Source organism: Lithobates pipiens, unplaced genomic scaffold (genome assembly GCF_037356315.1).
Source record: "Lithobates pipiens isolate NorthernLeopardFrog02 unplaced genomic scaffold, aLitPip1_a1.2 Scaffold_8, whole genome shotgun sequence".
NCBI lineage: Eukaryota > Metazoa > Chordata > Amphibia > Anura > Ranidae > Lithobates > Lithobates pipiens.
The window spans coordinates 657,200,827-657,218,741 of NW_027507903.1; the positions used below are offsets into that span (position 1 = coordinate 657,200,827).

Genomic DNA, 17,915 nt, shown 5'->3' on the forward strand with positions numbered 1-17,915 from the left:
ACTGATGGCGCCATGGCTGCGACTGACCAGTTTGGTGATCTCCTCAAATGGCCGCAGAAGTCTGCATGTGTCGCGCATGAGCAGCCACTGGCGCGGTGAAAAAAAACCCAGCTCCCCAGAACCGTTTCTTTCGCAGAGTTCATACAGGTAGACGTTAACTGCACGTTTCTGCTGGAGCAGCCTATCAAGCATATAGAAGGTTGAGTTCCATCGCGTCGGGCAATCGCAAATAAGACGTCTGACCGGCAGATGGTGTCGCCGCTGAATGTCAGCAAGGCGAGCCATGGCCGTGTAAGATCTTCTGAAATGGGCCGAGATTTTCCTTGCCTGCCGCAAGATGTCCTGGACCCCAGGGTATTTGACAAGGAATCGCTGCACGACCAAGTTTAAGACGTGTGCCATGCACGGCACGTGCGTGATTTTGCCCTGTTTCAATGCGCTAAGCAGATTGGCACCGTTGTCACACACCACTTTACCAACTGTCAAATTGAGCGGTGTTAGCCACTCATCTGCCTGTGAACGCAAAGCTGAAAGGAGTGCCGGGCCAGTGTGGCTCTTTGCTTCCAGGCACAACAGACGCAGCACGGCATGGCAACGTCTCACCTGGCATGTGGAATAGGTTCTGGGGAGCTTGGGCGGTGCAGTGGAAGAGACGCTAGCAGCGGAAAAGGAGGAGGCAGCTGAGGAGGAGAGGGAGGAGGATGGAGTAGGAGGAGGAGAAGAAGAGTCAGGCCTGCATGCAATCCGTGGCGGTAAAACCAAATCTACACGGGTGCCACGGGTTACATGCTTGACGGCCGTCAGAAGGTTCACCCAGTGGGCAGTAAAACTGATATACCTTCCCTGCCCGTGTTTGCTAGACCACGTGTCTGTGGTCAGATGTATCTTGGCACCGACACTGTGTGCCAGAGATACATTCACTTGCCGCTGAACATGGCCATATAGCTCTGGGATGCCCTTCTCTGAGAAATACTTCCTTCCTGGGACCTTCCATTGTGGTGTTCCAATGGCCACAAATTTGCGAAAGGCCTCCGAGTCCACCAGTTTATATGGCAGTAGTTGGCGGGCTATGAGTTCTGACAAGCCAGCCGCCAACCGTTGGGCAAGAGGGTTATCCGGCGTCATCATTTTTTTACGCTCAAACATTAGGCCCACGGAAGCCTGCCTTTTTGCAGAAAAATGTGAGCTTGGCGTGATGGAAGGTGGAGTGGAGGACAATTGTGAGGAGAGAGGAGAAGGAGAAGTAGAAGACGAGGCTGGACGGTGAGAGCCTGCAGTGTGGCTTTGTGTGTTCCGTTGCTCCCACTGGGCTCGGTGATGGCTGCTCATGTGCCTTCTTAAGGCGGTCGTCCCTAGGTGAGTATTGGGCTTACCGCGACTAACGCGTTGACTGCAAAGATTGCAGATGGCAACGCTATTGTCAGCAGCGGACACGTTAAAAAAAGCCCACACTGCGGAGCCATGTGCCGGTGTCCTGGGAGCGCCAGATGTGACCGTACATGGTCGATGACTCGCTCCTGATACATTTGCAGTCTGCTTTGTCCCTGCTGTGCAATGTAAGTCATTGCTGCTTCTCCTCCCTATCTGCTGGTCCATATCTCCCTCTGAACTCCCCTCCTCTTCCTCTCTTGTGGGCACCCACGTGACATCACTAGACACGTCATCATCAACGTCACCTTCCCCACCGCTATAAGTAGAGTAGGCAGCAACACCGGGGACCAACCTCCTCCTTGGGCTGATCTGGGTACTGGCGTCAGACTGCTGAGTAGCGCTTGTTGCTACCTCCTCTTCCTGATCCAATACCAAGAGTGGCTGCGCATCAGAAATGTCCTCTTGATATGGATCGGAAAATAATTCCAGTGACTCAAGCGGAAGGTATGTGGTGGTGGTGGTGGTGGTCGTGTTGTTGGTGGTAGTGTCTTTGGGGGTGCACATAGCAGAGAGTGAAGAAGAGGGTGCAGATCGAGAGGATGAGGAGGGTGCAGAAGAGTAAGGCTGAGCGAGCCACTCAACCAAGTCTGGTGCATCCTTTAAAGTAATTGAACGCACCTTCTGCAACTTCCCACTTTGGCTCAAGCCTGTTGCTCCTGCCCTACCCCTACCACCCCTGCGGAAGGGCCTGCCTCTTCCTCTGCATGTCATTTTTTAAATGACCCTGTGACAAAACTCTTAGTCCCTATACCGCTGAAGGACTGCTGCAGTATAGGTGAGCGGTCAGCAGTGGTGCACGTCAACCCTATCTATTGTGGACCTATAGCGGTCCTTACAGAACAGCAGACTGTACCGCACTCAAGCCTATGTACCGTAGCACCCTATACCAAGTTACCAGTCCTTATAAGAACTTTTGTGGACCAAGCAGGTTGTGTATTAGTGTTTAGCAGACTGTACGTCAGTCCCTATACCGCTGAAGGACTGCTGCAGTATAGGGCAGCGGTCAGCAGTGGTGCACGTCAACCCTATCTATTGTGGACCGATAGCGGTCCTTACAGAACAGCAGACTGTACCGCACTCAAGCCTATGTACCGTAGCACCCTATACCAAGTTACCAGTCCTTATAAGAACTTTTGTGGACCAAGCAGGTTGTGTATTAGTGTTTAGCAGACTGTACGTCAGTCCCTATACCGCTGAAGGACTGCTGCAGTATAGGGCAGCGGTCAGCAGTGGTGCACGTCAACCCTATCTATTGTGGACCGATAGCGGTCCTTACAGAACAGCAGACTGTACCGCACTCAAGCCTATGTACCGTAGCACCCTATACCAAGTTACCAGTCCTTATAAGAACTTTTGTGGAACAAGCAGGTTGTGTGTTAGTGATTAGCAGACTGTACGTCAGTCCCTATACCGCTGAAGGACTGCTGCAGTATAGGTGAGCGGTCAGCAGTGGTGCACGTCAACCCTATCTATTGTGGACCGATAGCGGTCCTTACAGAACAGCAGACTGTACCGCACTCAAGCCTATGTACCGTAGCACCCTATACCAAGTTACCAGTCCTTATAAGAACTTTTGTGGACCAAGCAGGTTGTGTATTAGTGTTTAGCAGACTGTACGTCAGTCCCTATACCGCTGAAGGACTGCTGCAGTATAGGGCAGCGGTCAGCAGTGGTGCACGTCAACCCTATCTATTGTGGACCGATAGCGGTCCTTACAGAACAGCAGACTGTACCGCACTCAAGCCTATGTACCGTAGCACCCTATACCAAGTTACCAGTCCTTATAAGAACTTTTGTGGACCAAGCAGGTTGTGTATTAGTGTTTAGCAGACTGTACGTCAGTCCCTATACCGCTGAAGGACTGCTGCAGTATAGGGCAGCGGTCAGCAGTGGTGCACGTCAACCCTATCTATTGTGGACCGATAGCGGTCCTTACAGAACAGCAGACTGTACCGCACTCAAGCCTATGTACCGTAGCACCCTATACCAAGTTACCAGTCCTTATAAGAACTTTTGTGGAACAAGCAGGTTGTGTGTTAGTGATTAGCAGACTGTACGTCAGTCCCTATACCAATGAAGGACTGCTGCAGTATAGGGCAGCGGTCAGCAGTAGTGCACGGCAACCCTATGTATTGTGGACCGATAGCGGTCCTTACAGAACAGCAGACTGTAACGCACTCAGGCCTATGTACCGTAGCACCCTATACCAAGTTACCAGTCCTTATAAGAACTTTTGTGGACCAAGCAGGTTGTGTGTTAGTGATTAGCAGACTGTACGTCAGTCCCTATACCAATGAAGGACTGCTGCAGTATAGGGCAGCGGTCAGCAGTAGTGCACGGCAACCCTATGTATTGTGGACCGATAGCGGTCCTTACAGAACAGCAGACTGTAACGCACTCAGGCCTATGTACCGTAGCACCCTATACCAAGTTACCAGTCCTTATAAGAACTTTTGTGGACCAAGCAGGTTGTGTGTTAGTGATTAGCAGACTGTACGTCAGTCCCTATACCAATGAAGGACTGCTGCAGTATAGGGCAGCGGTCAGCAGTAGTGCACGGCAACCCTATGTATTGTGGACCGATAGCGGTCCTTACAGAACAGCAGACTGTACTGCACTCAGGCCTATGTACCGTAGCACCCTATACCAAGTTACCAGTCCTTATAAAAACTTTTGTGGACCAAGCAGGTTGTGTGTTAGTGTTTAGCAGACTGTGCGTCAGTCCCTATACCGCTGAAGGACTGCTGCAGTATAGGGCAGCGGTCAGCAGTAGTGCACGGCAACCCTATGTATTGTGGACCGATAGCGGTCCTTACAGAACAGCAGACTGTAACGCACTCAGGCCTATGTACCGTAGCACCCTATACCAAGTTACCAGTCCTTATAAGAACTTTTGTGGACCAAGCAGGTTGTGTGTTAGTGATTAGCAGACTGTACGTCAGTCCCTATACCAATGAAGGACTGCTGCAGTATAGGGCAGCGGTCAGCAGTAGTGCACGGCAACCCTATGTATTGTGGACCGATAGCGGTCCTTACAGAACAGCAGACTGTAACGCACTCAGGCCTATGTACCGTAGCACCCTATACCAAGTTACCAGTCCTTATAAAAACTTTTGTGGACCAAGCAGGTTGTGTGTTAGTGTTTAGCAGACTGTGCGTCAGTCCCTATACCGCTGAAGGACTGCTGCAGTATAGGGCAGCGGTCAGCAGTAGTGCACGGCAACCCTATGTATTGTGGACCGATAGCGGTCCTTACAGAACAGCAGACTGTAACGCACTCAGGCCTATGTACCGTAGCACCCTATACCAAGTTACCAGTCCTTATAAGAACTTTTGTGGACCAAGCAGGTTGTGTGTTAGTGATTAGCAGACTGTACGTCAGTCCCTATACCAATGAAGGACTGCTGCAGTATAGGGCAGCGGTCAGCAGTAGTGCACGGCAACCCTATGTATTGTGGACCGATAGCGGTCCTTACAGAACAGCAGACTGTAACGCACTCAGGCCTATGTACCGTAGCACCCTATACCAAGTTACCAGTCCTTATAAGAACTTTTGTGGACCAAGCAGGTTGTGTGTTAGTGATTAGCAGACTGTACGTCAGTCCCTATACCAATGAAGGACTGCTGCAGTATAGGGCAGCGGTCAGCAGTAGTGCACGGCAACCCTATGTATTGTGGACCGATAGCGGTCCTTACAGAACAGCAGACTGTAACGCACTCAGGCCTATGTACCGTAGCACCCTATACCAAGTTACCAGTCCTTATAAGAACTTTTGTGGACCAAGCAGGTTGTGTGTTAGTGATTAGCAGACTGTACGTCAGTCCCTATACCAATGAAGGACTGCTGCAGTATAGGGCAGCGGTCAGCAGTAGTGCACGGCAACCCTATGTATTGTGGACCGATAGCGGTCCTTACAGAACAGCAGACTGTACTGCACTCAGGCCTATGTACCGTAGCACCCTATACCAAGTTACCAGTCCTTATAAAAACTTTTGTGGACCAAGCAGGTTGTGTGTTAGTGTTTAGCAGACTGTGCGTCAGTCCCTATACCGCTGAAGGACTGCTGCAGTATAGGGCAGCGGTCAGCAGTAGTGCACGGCAACCCTATGTATTGTGGACCGATAGCGGTCCTTACAGAACAGCAGACTGTAACGCACTCAGGCCTATGTACCGTAGCACCCTATACCAAGTTACCAGTCCTTATAAGAACTTTTGTGGACCAAGCAGGTTGTGTGTTAGTGATTAGCAGACTGTACGTCAGTCCCTATACCAATGAAGGACTGCTGCAGTATAGGGCAGCGGTCAGCAGTAGTGCACGGCAACCCTATGTATTGTGGACCGATAGCGGTCCTTACAGAACAGCAGACTGTACTGCACTCAGGCCTATGTACCGTAGCACCCTATACCAAGTTACCAGTCCTTATAAGAACTTTTGTGGACCAAGCAGGTTGTGTGTTAGTGATTAGCAGACTGTACGTCAGTCCCTATACCAATGAAGGACTGCTGCAGTATAGGGCAGCGGTCAGCAGTAGTGCACGGCAACCCTATGTATTGTGGACCGATAGCGGTCCTTACAGAACAGCAGACTGTACTGCACTCAGGCCTATGTACCGTAGCACCCTATACCAAGTTACCAGTCCTTATAAGAACTTTTGTGGACCAAGCAGGTTGTGTATTAGTGTTTAGCAGACTGTGCGTCAGTCCCTATACCGCTGAAGGACTGCTGCAGTATAGGGCAGCGGTCAGCAGTAGTGCACGGCAACCCTATGTATTGTGGACCGATAGCGGTCCTTACAGAACAGCAGACTGTACCGCACCCAAGCCTATGTACCGTAGCACCCTAGACAGACCAAGTTACCAGTCCTGATAAAGAGCTTTGTGGAACAAGTGAGTTGTGAATGATTAGCAGACTGCAGCAGAAGGGCAGCAGTCAAGTATAATATTCTTTCTATATTTGGAAGAAAGAATATTATACGTGTACAAGCCTATTACCGTACCACTGATACCAGTCCTGAAAAGAACCTTTGTGGAACTAATAGTAACAGCAAGTCTTTAAAATTATCCTCACTGCCTGACACACTGCTTCCTGCCTGTCCCTATACAAATTGGCAAAAAAGAGTAGGCTGGAACGATTAGCTGGAACAGCTCTTTTGTGGACCTGATAGTAACAGCTAATGATGATGATGATGATGATGATGAAGAAAGACTAATCTGGCTGAGCTGTCCCTAAAATAGCAGCATACAGCGCTCTGTCCCTTTATCTAAACTGACAAAAGAAACTCAGGCTGCTGACCTAACACCTATACCAGTCCTGAAAAGAACTTTTGTGTACCAAATAGCTAGCGTTTTCTCTGTCCCTACTCCACACAGGATCCTTTCCCTACAGTGACAGAAGAAAGAATGTAAAATGGCCACCGGATCGGGTGTATTTATAGGTTAGGGGGAATGTCCAAGTGTCCATGAGCTGTCATGTCTCAATTGGTTGTCCTGTAACACATGATAAACGTGTCACGAAAGGTTAAAGTTCTTGTATACATTAAACACGTAAGTCCGCCGGGGCGAACGACGGAAAAAGGCGTTCGAACCCGCGGACGGCGAAAGTCGGAAATTCGCCGCGAAACGACCGCCGGGCGAACCGTTCGGCCATCACTAATCTTAACCATTCATAATGGGCACAGCAGGTGTGCAGACATGGAAACTCAGTAGACTTGTCCTCAACACCATCCCTTACACCTGTCCTTACACAATTATGTACTCTTGTCTTTAACACAGCCATCACCATTCCTCATATTTGTTATCAGCACCATACCTTACACTACCTCCAGATACCATTCCTTACACTCATTGGCGTAACTATAGGGGGTGCAGCAGTCGCGACCGCAACCGGGCCCTGTGATGCAGGGGGCCCCATGCAGCCCCCTTCTACATATGGCCGGCAGCAGCATAGGCAGCTAGGGGTACCAGTGCACCATGCACACAGGTGGCTGGAGGTGGAGGGTGACTAGCAGAGCTCCATGCTCGACTATCGCACTGGCTGCTCTTTAGTTATAAATTCCCCGCATGACCTGTGTCCTCGGCCGCCTCCTCAGAGTACCCCTCTCCTGCTCCATGCATTGCCGCTCAGTCCGATGTCTGTTCTCCCCAGTCCCACCGCCCCCCCCCCCCCCCCCCCCCCGAGTCCGGCCCACACTGCACTGCATACTTCTCCTGGGTAAACAAACTGTAAGCACACAGATGCAGTGCAGCCCTATGAGAGACGGCTCCCTGGAGGACACTGCAGGCTTGTCTGCCAGCCCCCTTCCTCCCCCGTCATACACAGATGATGGAAGGTCTTTCTGGGAGATATGCTGATCGCCCGTCCAGCACACTGGATGGAGCCCAGGCCAACATGGATGAGTGTGCGGCCTACAGCTTGGTCATGGTGAGTGAGAGGACCCCATCCCCCACACACCATTACATACCCCCTCCATCTCCCCCTGGGGACAGGGACACCTTCTCACGTGGGGACAGGGACCCCCACCTCCCCTGGGGACAGGGATCCCTTCTCACCTGGGGGCAGTAACTTCATATGCCCTGGAGAAAAGGACCTCATTTCTTCTGAGGACAGGGACCCCATCCTGCCTAGGGACAGTCCCCCAATGGGGCACCTAAAAATTAAAAAAAACTTAAAAAAAAAAACTACTGATACCAGTGGTGGAACTACAGGGCTCACAAAGGTCATACCTGTGACCACGCCCTGGAGTTCCACCACCGGACTCGGAGGGAAGGGCCCTGGCTGGGGTTCAGGGGGGCCCTTCATGGTTTCTTGCATCGGGGCCCTGAAGGTTCTAGTTACGCCACTGCTTACACTTGTCCTCAACACTATTCAAGCCTCAAAATAATGTGTTGGTCATTCTCTGGGATGTCCAGATCTGAATTAAAGACCAAACTAGCATCCTCTTCACCTATAATCACCTGACATTCCTAGATATCATCGGGAAATATGACTGATATAGCAGATAGGCATTTATTGGAAAAGTTACCTTCAGAATTTTGCTATTGCAGCTTTTCTGAAACTCCTGTTCAACCTCTGAGTATTCAGAACTTCCACATGGGATATCCACTTCTATCACATGAGTATTATCCATTGGTTTCCAGCACAGTGGTACCCGGAGATAATCCTCTTCTGAAAAATAAAAATTTTATTAGGAACCTCCAGGAAAATCCCAGAGAATTGGACGTCATTGCCCAATCTAAAATGAAGTATCTACATTGTAGATATTATTGGTGGCACCAAATATGAAAAAAATGAATGAAACTCCATTCCATTCTCAGGTCTTTGCGCTATTTGGGATCTACAGGGAACAACATATGTTCACAGTAAACTGGAATGACAGATTTTACCCAATCTCATCTTTTTTTACATTTTTTAGTCCCACCTAACAACTACAGTGGTGTGAAAAAGTGTTTGCCCCCTTCCTCATTTCCTGTTCCTTTGCATGTTTGTCACACTTAAGTGTTTCAGAACATCAAACCAATTTAAACAATAGTCAAGGACAACACAAGTAAACACAAAATGCAATTTGTAAATGAAGGTGTTTATTATTAAAGGTGAAAAAAAATCCAAACCATCATGGCCCTGTGTGAAAAAGTGATTGCCCCCCTTGTTAAAACATACTATAACTGTGGTTGTCCACACCTGAGTTCAATTTCTCTAGCCACACCCAGGCCTGATTATTGCCACACCTGTTCACAATCAAGGCATCACTTAAATAGGAGCTGCTTGACACAGTAAGGTCCACCAGAAGATCCTTAAAAGCTACACATCATGCCGAGACCCAAAGAAATTCAGGAACAATTGAGAAAGAAAGTAATTGAGATCTATCAGTCTGGAAAGGGTTATAAAGCCATTTCCAAAGCTTTGGGAATCCAGCCAACCATAGTGAGAGCCATTATCCACAAATGGCGAAGACATGGAACAGTGGTGAACCTTCCCAGGAGTGGCCGGCCGCCCAAAATTACCCCAAGAGCGCAGCGACGACTCATCCAAGAGGTCACAAAAGACCCCACAACAACGTCCAAGGAACTGCAGGCCTCACTTGCCTCAGTTAAGGTCAGCGTTCATGCCTCCACCATCAGGAAAAGACTGGGCAAAAATGGCCTGCATGGCAGAGTTCCAAGGAGAAAACCACTGCTGAGCAAAAAGAACATCAAAGCTCGTCTCAATTTCTCCACAACACATCTTGATGATCCCCAAGACTTTTGGGACAACATTCTGTGGACCGATGAGACAAAAGTGGAACTCTTTGGAAGGTGTGTGTCCAAGTATATCTGGCGTAGAAGGAACACTGCATTTCAGAAAAAGAACATTATACCAACAGTAAAATATGGTGGTGGTAGTGTGATGGTCTGGGGCTGTTTTGCTGCTTCAGGACCTGGAAGACTTGCCGTGATAAAAGGAACTATGAATTCTGCTGTCTACCAAGAGATCCTGAAGGATGTCCGACCATCTGTTCGTGTACTCAAGCTGAAACGAACTTGGGTTCTGCAGCAGGACAATAATCCTAAACACACCAGCAAGTCCACCACCGAATGGCTGAAGAAAAACAAAATGAAGACTTTGGAGTGGCCTAGCCAAAGTCCTGACCTGAATCCTATTGAGATGTTGTGGTATGGCCTTAAAAAGGCCGTTCATGCTCGAAAACCCTCTAACGTAACTGAATTAGGACAATTCTGCAAAGATGAGTGGGCCAAAATTCCTCCAGGACGCTGTAAAAGCCTCATTGCACGTTATCGCAAACGCTTGGTTGCAGTTGTTGCTGCTAAGGGTGGCCCAACCAGTTATTAGGTTTAGGGGGCAATCACTTTTTCACACAGGGCCATGATGGTTTGGATTTTTTTTCACCTTTAATAATAAACACCTTCATTTACAAATTGCATTTTGTGTTTACTTGTGTTGTCCTTGACTATTGTTTAAATTGGTTTGATGTTCCGAAACACTTAAGTGTGACAAACATGCAAAGGAACAGAAAATGAGGAAGGGGGCAAACACTTTTTCACACCACTGTATTTGTCTTCGCTTTTACCCTTAAAATTTAAAATTGGTAAAGTAGTTGTAAACCCTCATATTTTCCCTACTGGCCTCAGGTAATACACAGAGATGGATTTAGACAAGCACACACAATACCTGAGGTTTACAACCACTTTAGGGACTTAGAGGATTACAGGGAATTGTTACAATACAGCAAGAATGTTTAATATTACCATTTTTGACGACACGTTGGATTTGGATTTGGTTTCCTTGCCCATCTATGGCAGTTTCCTTATGTAAGCTGACTGTGATTGGGTTTCCTTGGTTCTGGATGGTGATTTGGCTTTTGTTTCCATTTTTTGCCTCCTCCAGCTCCAGGTTTGTTATCTTATTGAAGGGAACCATATTGTCCTTAAATTCGTATCTCCATTCTACCACCTTACTTAGGAGCTCAGCTGCCCGCTCTCTCAATTCTCTTTCTTTCTCAGCTGCCTCCTCTTTGATTTCTCTTTCTTTCTCAGCTGCCCGCTCTCTGATTTCTTTTTCTTTCTCAGCTGCCCGCTCTCTGATCTCTTTTTCTTTCTCAGCTGCCCGCTCTCTGAATTCTCTTTCTTTCTCTGCTGCCCGCTCTCTTTCTTCCTCAGCTGCCCGCTCTCTGATCTCTTTTTCTTTCTCAGCTGCCCGCTCTCTGAATTCTCTTTCTTTCTCAGCTGCCCGCTCTCTTTCTTCCTCAGCTGCCCTCTCTCTGATCTCTTTTTCTTTCTCAGCTGCCCGCTCTCTGAATTCTCTTTCTTTCTCAGCTGCCCGCTCTCTTTCTTCCTCAGCTGCCCGCTCTCTGATCTCTTTTTCTTTCTCAGCTGCCCGCTCTCTGAATTCTCTTTCTTTCTCAGCTGCCCGCTCTCTGAATTCTCTTTCTTTCTCAGCTGCCCGCTCTCTTTCTTCCTCAGCTGCCCGCTTTCTGATCTCTTTTTCTTTCTCAGCTGCCCGCTCTCTGATCTCTTTTTCTTTCTCAGCTGCCCGCTCTCTGATCACTTTTTCTTTCTCAGCTGCCCGCTCTCTGAATTCTCTTTCTTTCTCAGCTGCCCGCTCTCTGTTTTTATTTTCTTTGATGCGGTTAAGAATAACTTTAATTTCCTCGGACACAGACATGACATCTTGGGTGAGGCCCACAACCCGGATGGAGGGGTCAGGTGGTTTGTAAGCGACTGAGACCTGGAACGTTTTCTGGAGGTCGCATATTTTCCGCATCTCAGCTTCTTCTATTTCAACGACACATTCTTCAGTGATAACCTTCTCTGTCTGCGCAGATTTTATATACTCTTGCAGCCATGTCTTGCTTTTGTTCAGATTCTCCTTTTCATCGGCGCACAGGCTGAACATCACAGGCTCAACGCCATTTACCATATGAAAGGAGCTCAACTTCGGAACTGGCTTCTCTACTTCTTGTTCCACTGGCTTCTCTACTTCCATTTCACTTTCTACAACTAGAAGGGGAGGAATCTTCAAGTCACTAATTGGTCTATAAAATAAATATCTATGAAGTGAATAAAAAATTGTGAACGAGGTTTAGACAAAATTTGGGCAACAGTTACAGAACTAAGTGAAAAGTTCAAGTTTTTAATTAAAGGTTCACTGACCGTAGAGAACATGCTAAGCCCTTGTACACACGGTCGGAGAATCCGTCGGAATGTGTTCTATCGGACCGTGTCGTCGGATAATCCGACTGTGTGTGGTATGCATCGGACTGATTCCGTCGGAATATCCATCGGACCCAATTTTCCAACATGTTGGAAATATTTCCCGACCAACTGGTTTGATCGGACATACTCCGATCATGTGTAGAGAATTTTGATCGGACCAAGTGCCACGCATGCTCAGATCAAATTCCTACATCAAAGCTATTGGCTACTAGCCTGAATGTAGTCCCATCGTAACGAAATTATGTCATCACGTTCTTAACGATCGGATTTTTCGCCAACTTTGTCCGACCGTGTGTATGCAACAGTTTCGGACAAGATCCGACGGACAAAATCCGACGGGCAAAATCCGACGGATTTGGTTGTGGAAATCTCAGACCATGTGTACAGGGGCTAAGACAGACACTTCATACATGGTTCTTGAATAGAATTTCCAAACAAGCTCATATAGATGTGATGGCCAGGTGCCCCTAAACTGTTGGCCATATGGTCTGCATTGTATATTCTTCTACCAGACTAAAATGGGCAGAGAAGATTATAAGTCTTGTGGCATCATTGTTTGGTTGTCCCCCCCCCCCTGCAGCTTTAACAGCAAGACGTCTGACAAGATTTTGAAGGGTGTTTGTGGGAAGTTGTGCCCATTTGTGAGGTCAGGTGCGGATGTTGGATAAAAAGGTAAAAATGACTGTAGGCGCAAATACAGTGCACACAAAGTGATCACAACTATTGTGGCATTAGTCCATAGGAAAATCAGATAGTTCAAAGGTTAAAAATAATGGCAAGGCAATGGCGGCTGCTGTCCTCAGAGAGCTGGCTCCGTGTATAGGGAGAAAAAAGGGAGAACACAGGAAGCGCCACCTAAGTGCAGTATTAAACACAGCTTTAATGGCAAGGTATAAAAACACAAGTGTGATTTTATACATTCCCATTAAAGCTGCTTTTAATACTGAACTTAGGTGGCACTTCCTGTGTTCTCCCTTTTGTCTACTGATGTTGGATAAGAAAACCTTGCTCACAATCGGAGTTCCAATTCATTCCAATGGTGCTCAGTAGGTGGGGGCTGAGGTCGGGGCTCTGTGCAGGACACTCAAGTTCCTCCACACAAAACTGGTCACACCATGTCTTTATGGAGTTGGATTTGTACTCAGGGGCGCAGTCATGATGGAACAGAAAAGGGTCCTCAAGAAGCCACCACCACTGGGTTGGAAGAACACATATGTCTACAATGTCTTCACCATTCACTGGGGACTGCTAAACTCAGACATTAAGAAGGAACTCCCATATCTTTGACCATATACAACAAAAAAGGTGGTCATTTTTGCCACAGAGACCTTCGTACACACACATTGTAGAGCTGTGCCATTATTGAGCTCTTTTCATCGGCTGTGTACATTGAGAAGATGAAGAGTGTGGCCTTCACATGTCAGATATATAATAAGCACCCATTTATATTGGGTGCCCATGTTTTTTTATACTGTTTGTGTTTGTAAATGCTAAAAGTGTTATTTTTTTTCCCATGTCTGCCAAGTTCTTCTGATACTTCAGGGAACATTTCTGTCATGTGTTCAGTTTAGAGCAGCTTCTTAACCTTTTCAAAATAGAGGAACCCTTGAAATAGTTCTCTGGTCTCGAGGAACCCCCTGCTAAAAAGTAGAAATCTACAACTCATGATACATTAGTGTGATGGTCAGTGGGAAGAATGGTCCTTACACTTGTGGTCAGTGGGAAGAATGGTCCTTACACTTGTGGTCAGTGGGAAGAATGGTCCTTACACTTGTGGTCATTGGGAAGAATGGTCCTTACACTTGTGGTCAGTGAGAGGAATGGTCCTTACACTTGTGGTCAGTGGGAAGAATGGTCCTTACACTTGTGGTCATTGGGAAGAATGGTCCTTACACTTGTGGTCATTGGGAAGAATGGTCCTTACACTTGTGGTCATTGGGAAGAATGGTCCTTACACTTGTGGTCATTGGGAAGAATTGCCTCCTTACAGATAGATAAAAAGATGGTGTGAGTGGGAACTTATCTGAGAGGCAGAAATTGCCCAATGCTGAAGGAACCCCCTAGAAACCTTTGATGGAACCCTGGTTGAGAATCACTGGTTTAGAGGCTATTCCTTGCTTGTAGTGCATTGTGGGTGTATTGAATTAACTCAACTCACCGGTCTGCCCATGGTAGATGGGTTCAGGTTGGGGAGGAGCAGTCTCATATCGTTTCTTCATACTCTCATGGAAATCTTTTAGCAGAGTTTCCTGGAATAGAACCACTTTCACAGTCTTAAGAGAGCTGACCAGCTTTGACTTGGTGAAATCCACTACGGCATCAAGGACAGATTTAGCTGCTGCCGAGGCCTTTATTCCGGCTGCACCTGCATCGAATAAACATTCAAGTACATTCACTAAATAAAACAGTCTTGTTTCCCTACAGAGCAATATAACTCATGCATATCATTATATTATAGGTCAATACATTACAATTGGTCACTTTACAGGGCTCCAAGCCAATTCCATAGGAAAGCAGAGAAATCAGAGGCTGAAATGTCCCTCTTTCTTTATATCCTTTGCACTATGCTTTAATGATAGAATAACTATGCCTGTTCTGTTCCTCATGGGACAAAGTGCATTTAGTACTTTGTCCCATGGTGCTGAGTGCGTCCTATGCCTAGCTATGAAGTTGGCTGTGCATTCCCCTTCTCCCTTCTGGGCCATCCTGCAATATAGCTAGGGAGGAGATGGCAACGTCAGACACTTGCAGGGGGAGTATCTAAACTGTCCGTCTCCTCCCTAGCTATATTGTCTCCTCCCTAGCTATATTGTAGGATGGCCCTCGAAGGGAGAAGGATGATGCCCAGCTGACCTCATAACTAGGTTTAGGAAGCACTTTGTGCCATGTGGAACAGAACAGGCATAAGCCTTCAATCATTAAAGCATAAAGCAAAGGACTTAGAGCATAAGCCAAGGGGCTATTCAACAGTATTGCCTATGGTCTTCTTTCAACTCATTTTTCTTCCCCTTTACTGACTTACCATGCCTTGTCTTGCAATAATAAAGTCTAAAAAAAAAAGAAAATAAGTGTGTGCTTCATTGATGATAATGGCTGTGTGGATCATGGATTGTCCTCACAATAATAGGATGTCTTACACTGTTTAAGAAGCCACAGTCACTACAAAGAAAGGACGCATGGACATGGAATGGTTCAAGATTGGTTAAATACACTTACCATACTTATGCATACAACCTGCATGTTAACAAAATAATGAGAGGAGCAGGACTGGAGGAAAATGATAAGAGGCCTAAAATTGGTGGAAGACAGGGGCGTAACTATAGGGGGTGCAGCAGTTGCAACCGCAACTGGGCCCTGTGATGCAGGGGGCCCATACAGCCCCCTCTACATATGGCCAGCAGAAGCATAGGCAGCTAATGGCCAGCAGCAGCATAGGCAGCTAGTGGTACCAGTGCACCATGCACACAGGTGGCTGGAGGTGGAGGGTGACTAGCAGAGCTCCATGCTCGACTATCGCACTGGCTGCTCTTTAGTTGTGCATTCCCCGCATGACCTGTGTCCTCGGCTGGCTCCTCAGAGTACCCCTCCCCTGCTCCATGCATTGCCGCTCAGTCCGATGTCTGTTCTCCCCAGCCAGAGTCCCGCCCCCCCCCGAGTCCGGCCCACACTGCACTGCATACTTCTCCCGGGTAAACAAACTTTAAGCACCCAGATGCAGTGCAGCCCTATGAGAGCCCCCCGAAGGACACTACAGGCTTGTCTGCCAGCCCCCCTCCTCCCCCGTCATACACAGATGATGAAAGGTCTTTCTGGGAGATATGCTGATCGCCCGTCCAACACACTGGATGGAGCCCAGGCCAACATAGATGAGTGCGCGGCCTACAGCTTGGTCATGGTGAGTGAGAGGACCCCATCCCCCACACACAATTACATACCCCCTCCATCTCCCCCTGGGGACAGGGACCCCTTCTCACGTGGGGACAGGGACCCCCACCTCCCCTGGGGACAGGGACCTCTTCTCACCTGGGGGCAGTAACTTCATCTGCCCTGGAGAAAAGGACCTCATCTGCCTAGGGACAGTCCCCCAATGGGGCACCTAAAAAAAAAAAAAAAATACTGATACCAGTGGTGAAACTACAGGGCTCACAAAGGTCATACCTGTGACAACGCCCTGGAGTTCCACCGCCAGACTCGGAAGGAAGGGCCCTGGCTGGGGTTCAGGGGGGCCCTTCATGGTTTCTTGCATCGGGGCCCTGAAGGTTCTAGTTACGCCACTGGTGGAAGAAATTTTAACAATCTTTGATTTTCTGATGACACAATGTTCATAGCTGAAGATGTTGAGGACCTCAAGGGCCTCAAAGAGAAAACCATCAAGTGAAATTTTAGGACTTCATCAGGAAAACTGAGGTTATGGCAATTGGAAAGACATCTAACTACAGAATGGATGGTAAGTAGTAAGTACACAGAAGTAGAAGTCAACTTCCGTGTCCATGGATCAACTATATACAATGGAGGATCCAGCAGTCAAGAAATCTGATACAGACTGGAACTTGGAAGTCCAAGAGTGGAAGACCTAGAAACGATCTCTAAAAGTACTTATGTTTCTATAAGTGCAAAGATCAGAATTGTCCAGGCTATGTTTTTTTTCTGTCATTTTCTATGGACGCCAAAGCTGGACAATGAAGAAACAAGACAGAAAAGCATTGATGTCTTCCAACTTTGATGTCAAAGAATTCTAAAAATTTCATACTGGATTTCTAGGAGCAAGTCAGAGAAAAATCAGATTTTTATTACCGGTTCCTAAAGCGGGGAAAGCCACCGAGGTGGCCTGATGTTTCTCACACTCCTGCAGGGCATCCAGGACAAGTCTCTTGATGCATGCTGGCTGGTTCGCACCGGACACATGTAGAATCCATTTACAATGTCTGAGGTTTCCAGCCTCAGTGATAATATGTCCCTTGTTAGGCTGACCACCTGGAAAAAAAAGAAAGATGTAAGGTACATGGTATGGTTACTTGGCACCCGGTGTGCCACCATCTGTCCTGCAACCCAACCCCCACCTTATAGCCATGTACACACAAGTCTATTGTGGTCTATCAGTGCATTATCTACTTATCTGAAAACATTTATGGCATTTGAAAAACAAAGATAATGATGGCAAAAGAAACATTTACCAAGTTTTCTGGCCGACTCTTCAACCTCTGTTCCAGCAGCTTCAAGGATGGCCTTGGAAAGACCTAGGAATAGAAATATTGGAAGCAGCGTAAACTCAGCAGCAGGCCACATATACTTTCTTCAGTATTGCATTTCTAAAGCTAGCAGACATACTGACACCTCTTGGTTCTCAGGGATTTACCTGCACGCAGGTTAAAACTGCTATTGGAAGAATTGACAATCATTTCTGCATCCTCTTTGGTAATATCTCCAGTCTTCACCTGATAAGTGACAGATCCAACTGTCATTTCATGAAAGCCTGGTGATGGGGTTGTCACTACCCCAAAGAAAGCTGCAAGATAAAAATATAAATGATGGTGTTAAAAGACACTAAGCCCAGGAACAAAAACATTTTCAGAGAGTACAAAAATATACCTTTTGATCCTGCCAGAAATGTAGTATCCTTGTTACACTCTGTAGACTGAACTGGAACCACAAACAACTGAGAGAAGGACTGTCCAGCTGAATAAGAAGTTTATTGGTGGCTGTGTGATGTCACAGAGGTGTGATGTCACAGAGGTGTAGAGGGTATGCTAAAAGTCACAAAATTACACAGTGT

At 47.4% G+C, this 17,915-nt stretch overlaps 1 protein-coding gene across 1 annotated transcript in view; it reads right to left on the minus strand.

The window, feature by feature from the left end:
* The window catches only part of LOC143961756 (protein mono-ADP-ribosyltransferase PARP14-like), a 109,683-nt gene that overhangs the window by 24,406 nt on the left and 67,362 nt on the right, over nt 1–17,915 (minus strand). The window contains exons 10-15 of the mRNA XM_077471098.1: nt 17,499–17,648; nt 17,317–17,379; nt 16,937–17,116; nt 14,301–14,507; nt 10,676–11,926; nt 8,455–8,597 (exon numbers count right to left, since the gene is read on the minus strand). Of these exons, the coding sequence (XP_077327224.1) occupies nt 8,455–8,597; nt 10,676–11,926; nt 14,301–14,507; nt 16,937–17,116; nt 17,317–17,379; nt 17,499–17,648 (1,994 nt within the window). The remainder of the gene's footprint in view (nt 1–8,454; nt 8,598–10,675; nt 11,927–14,300; nt 14,508–16,936; nt 17,117–17,316; nt 17,380–17,498; nt 17,649–17,915) is intronic.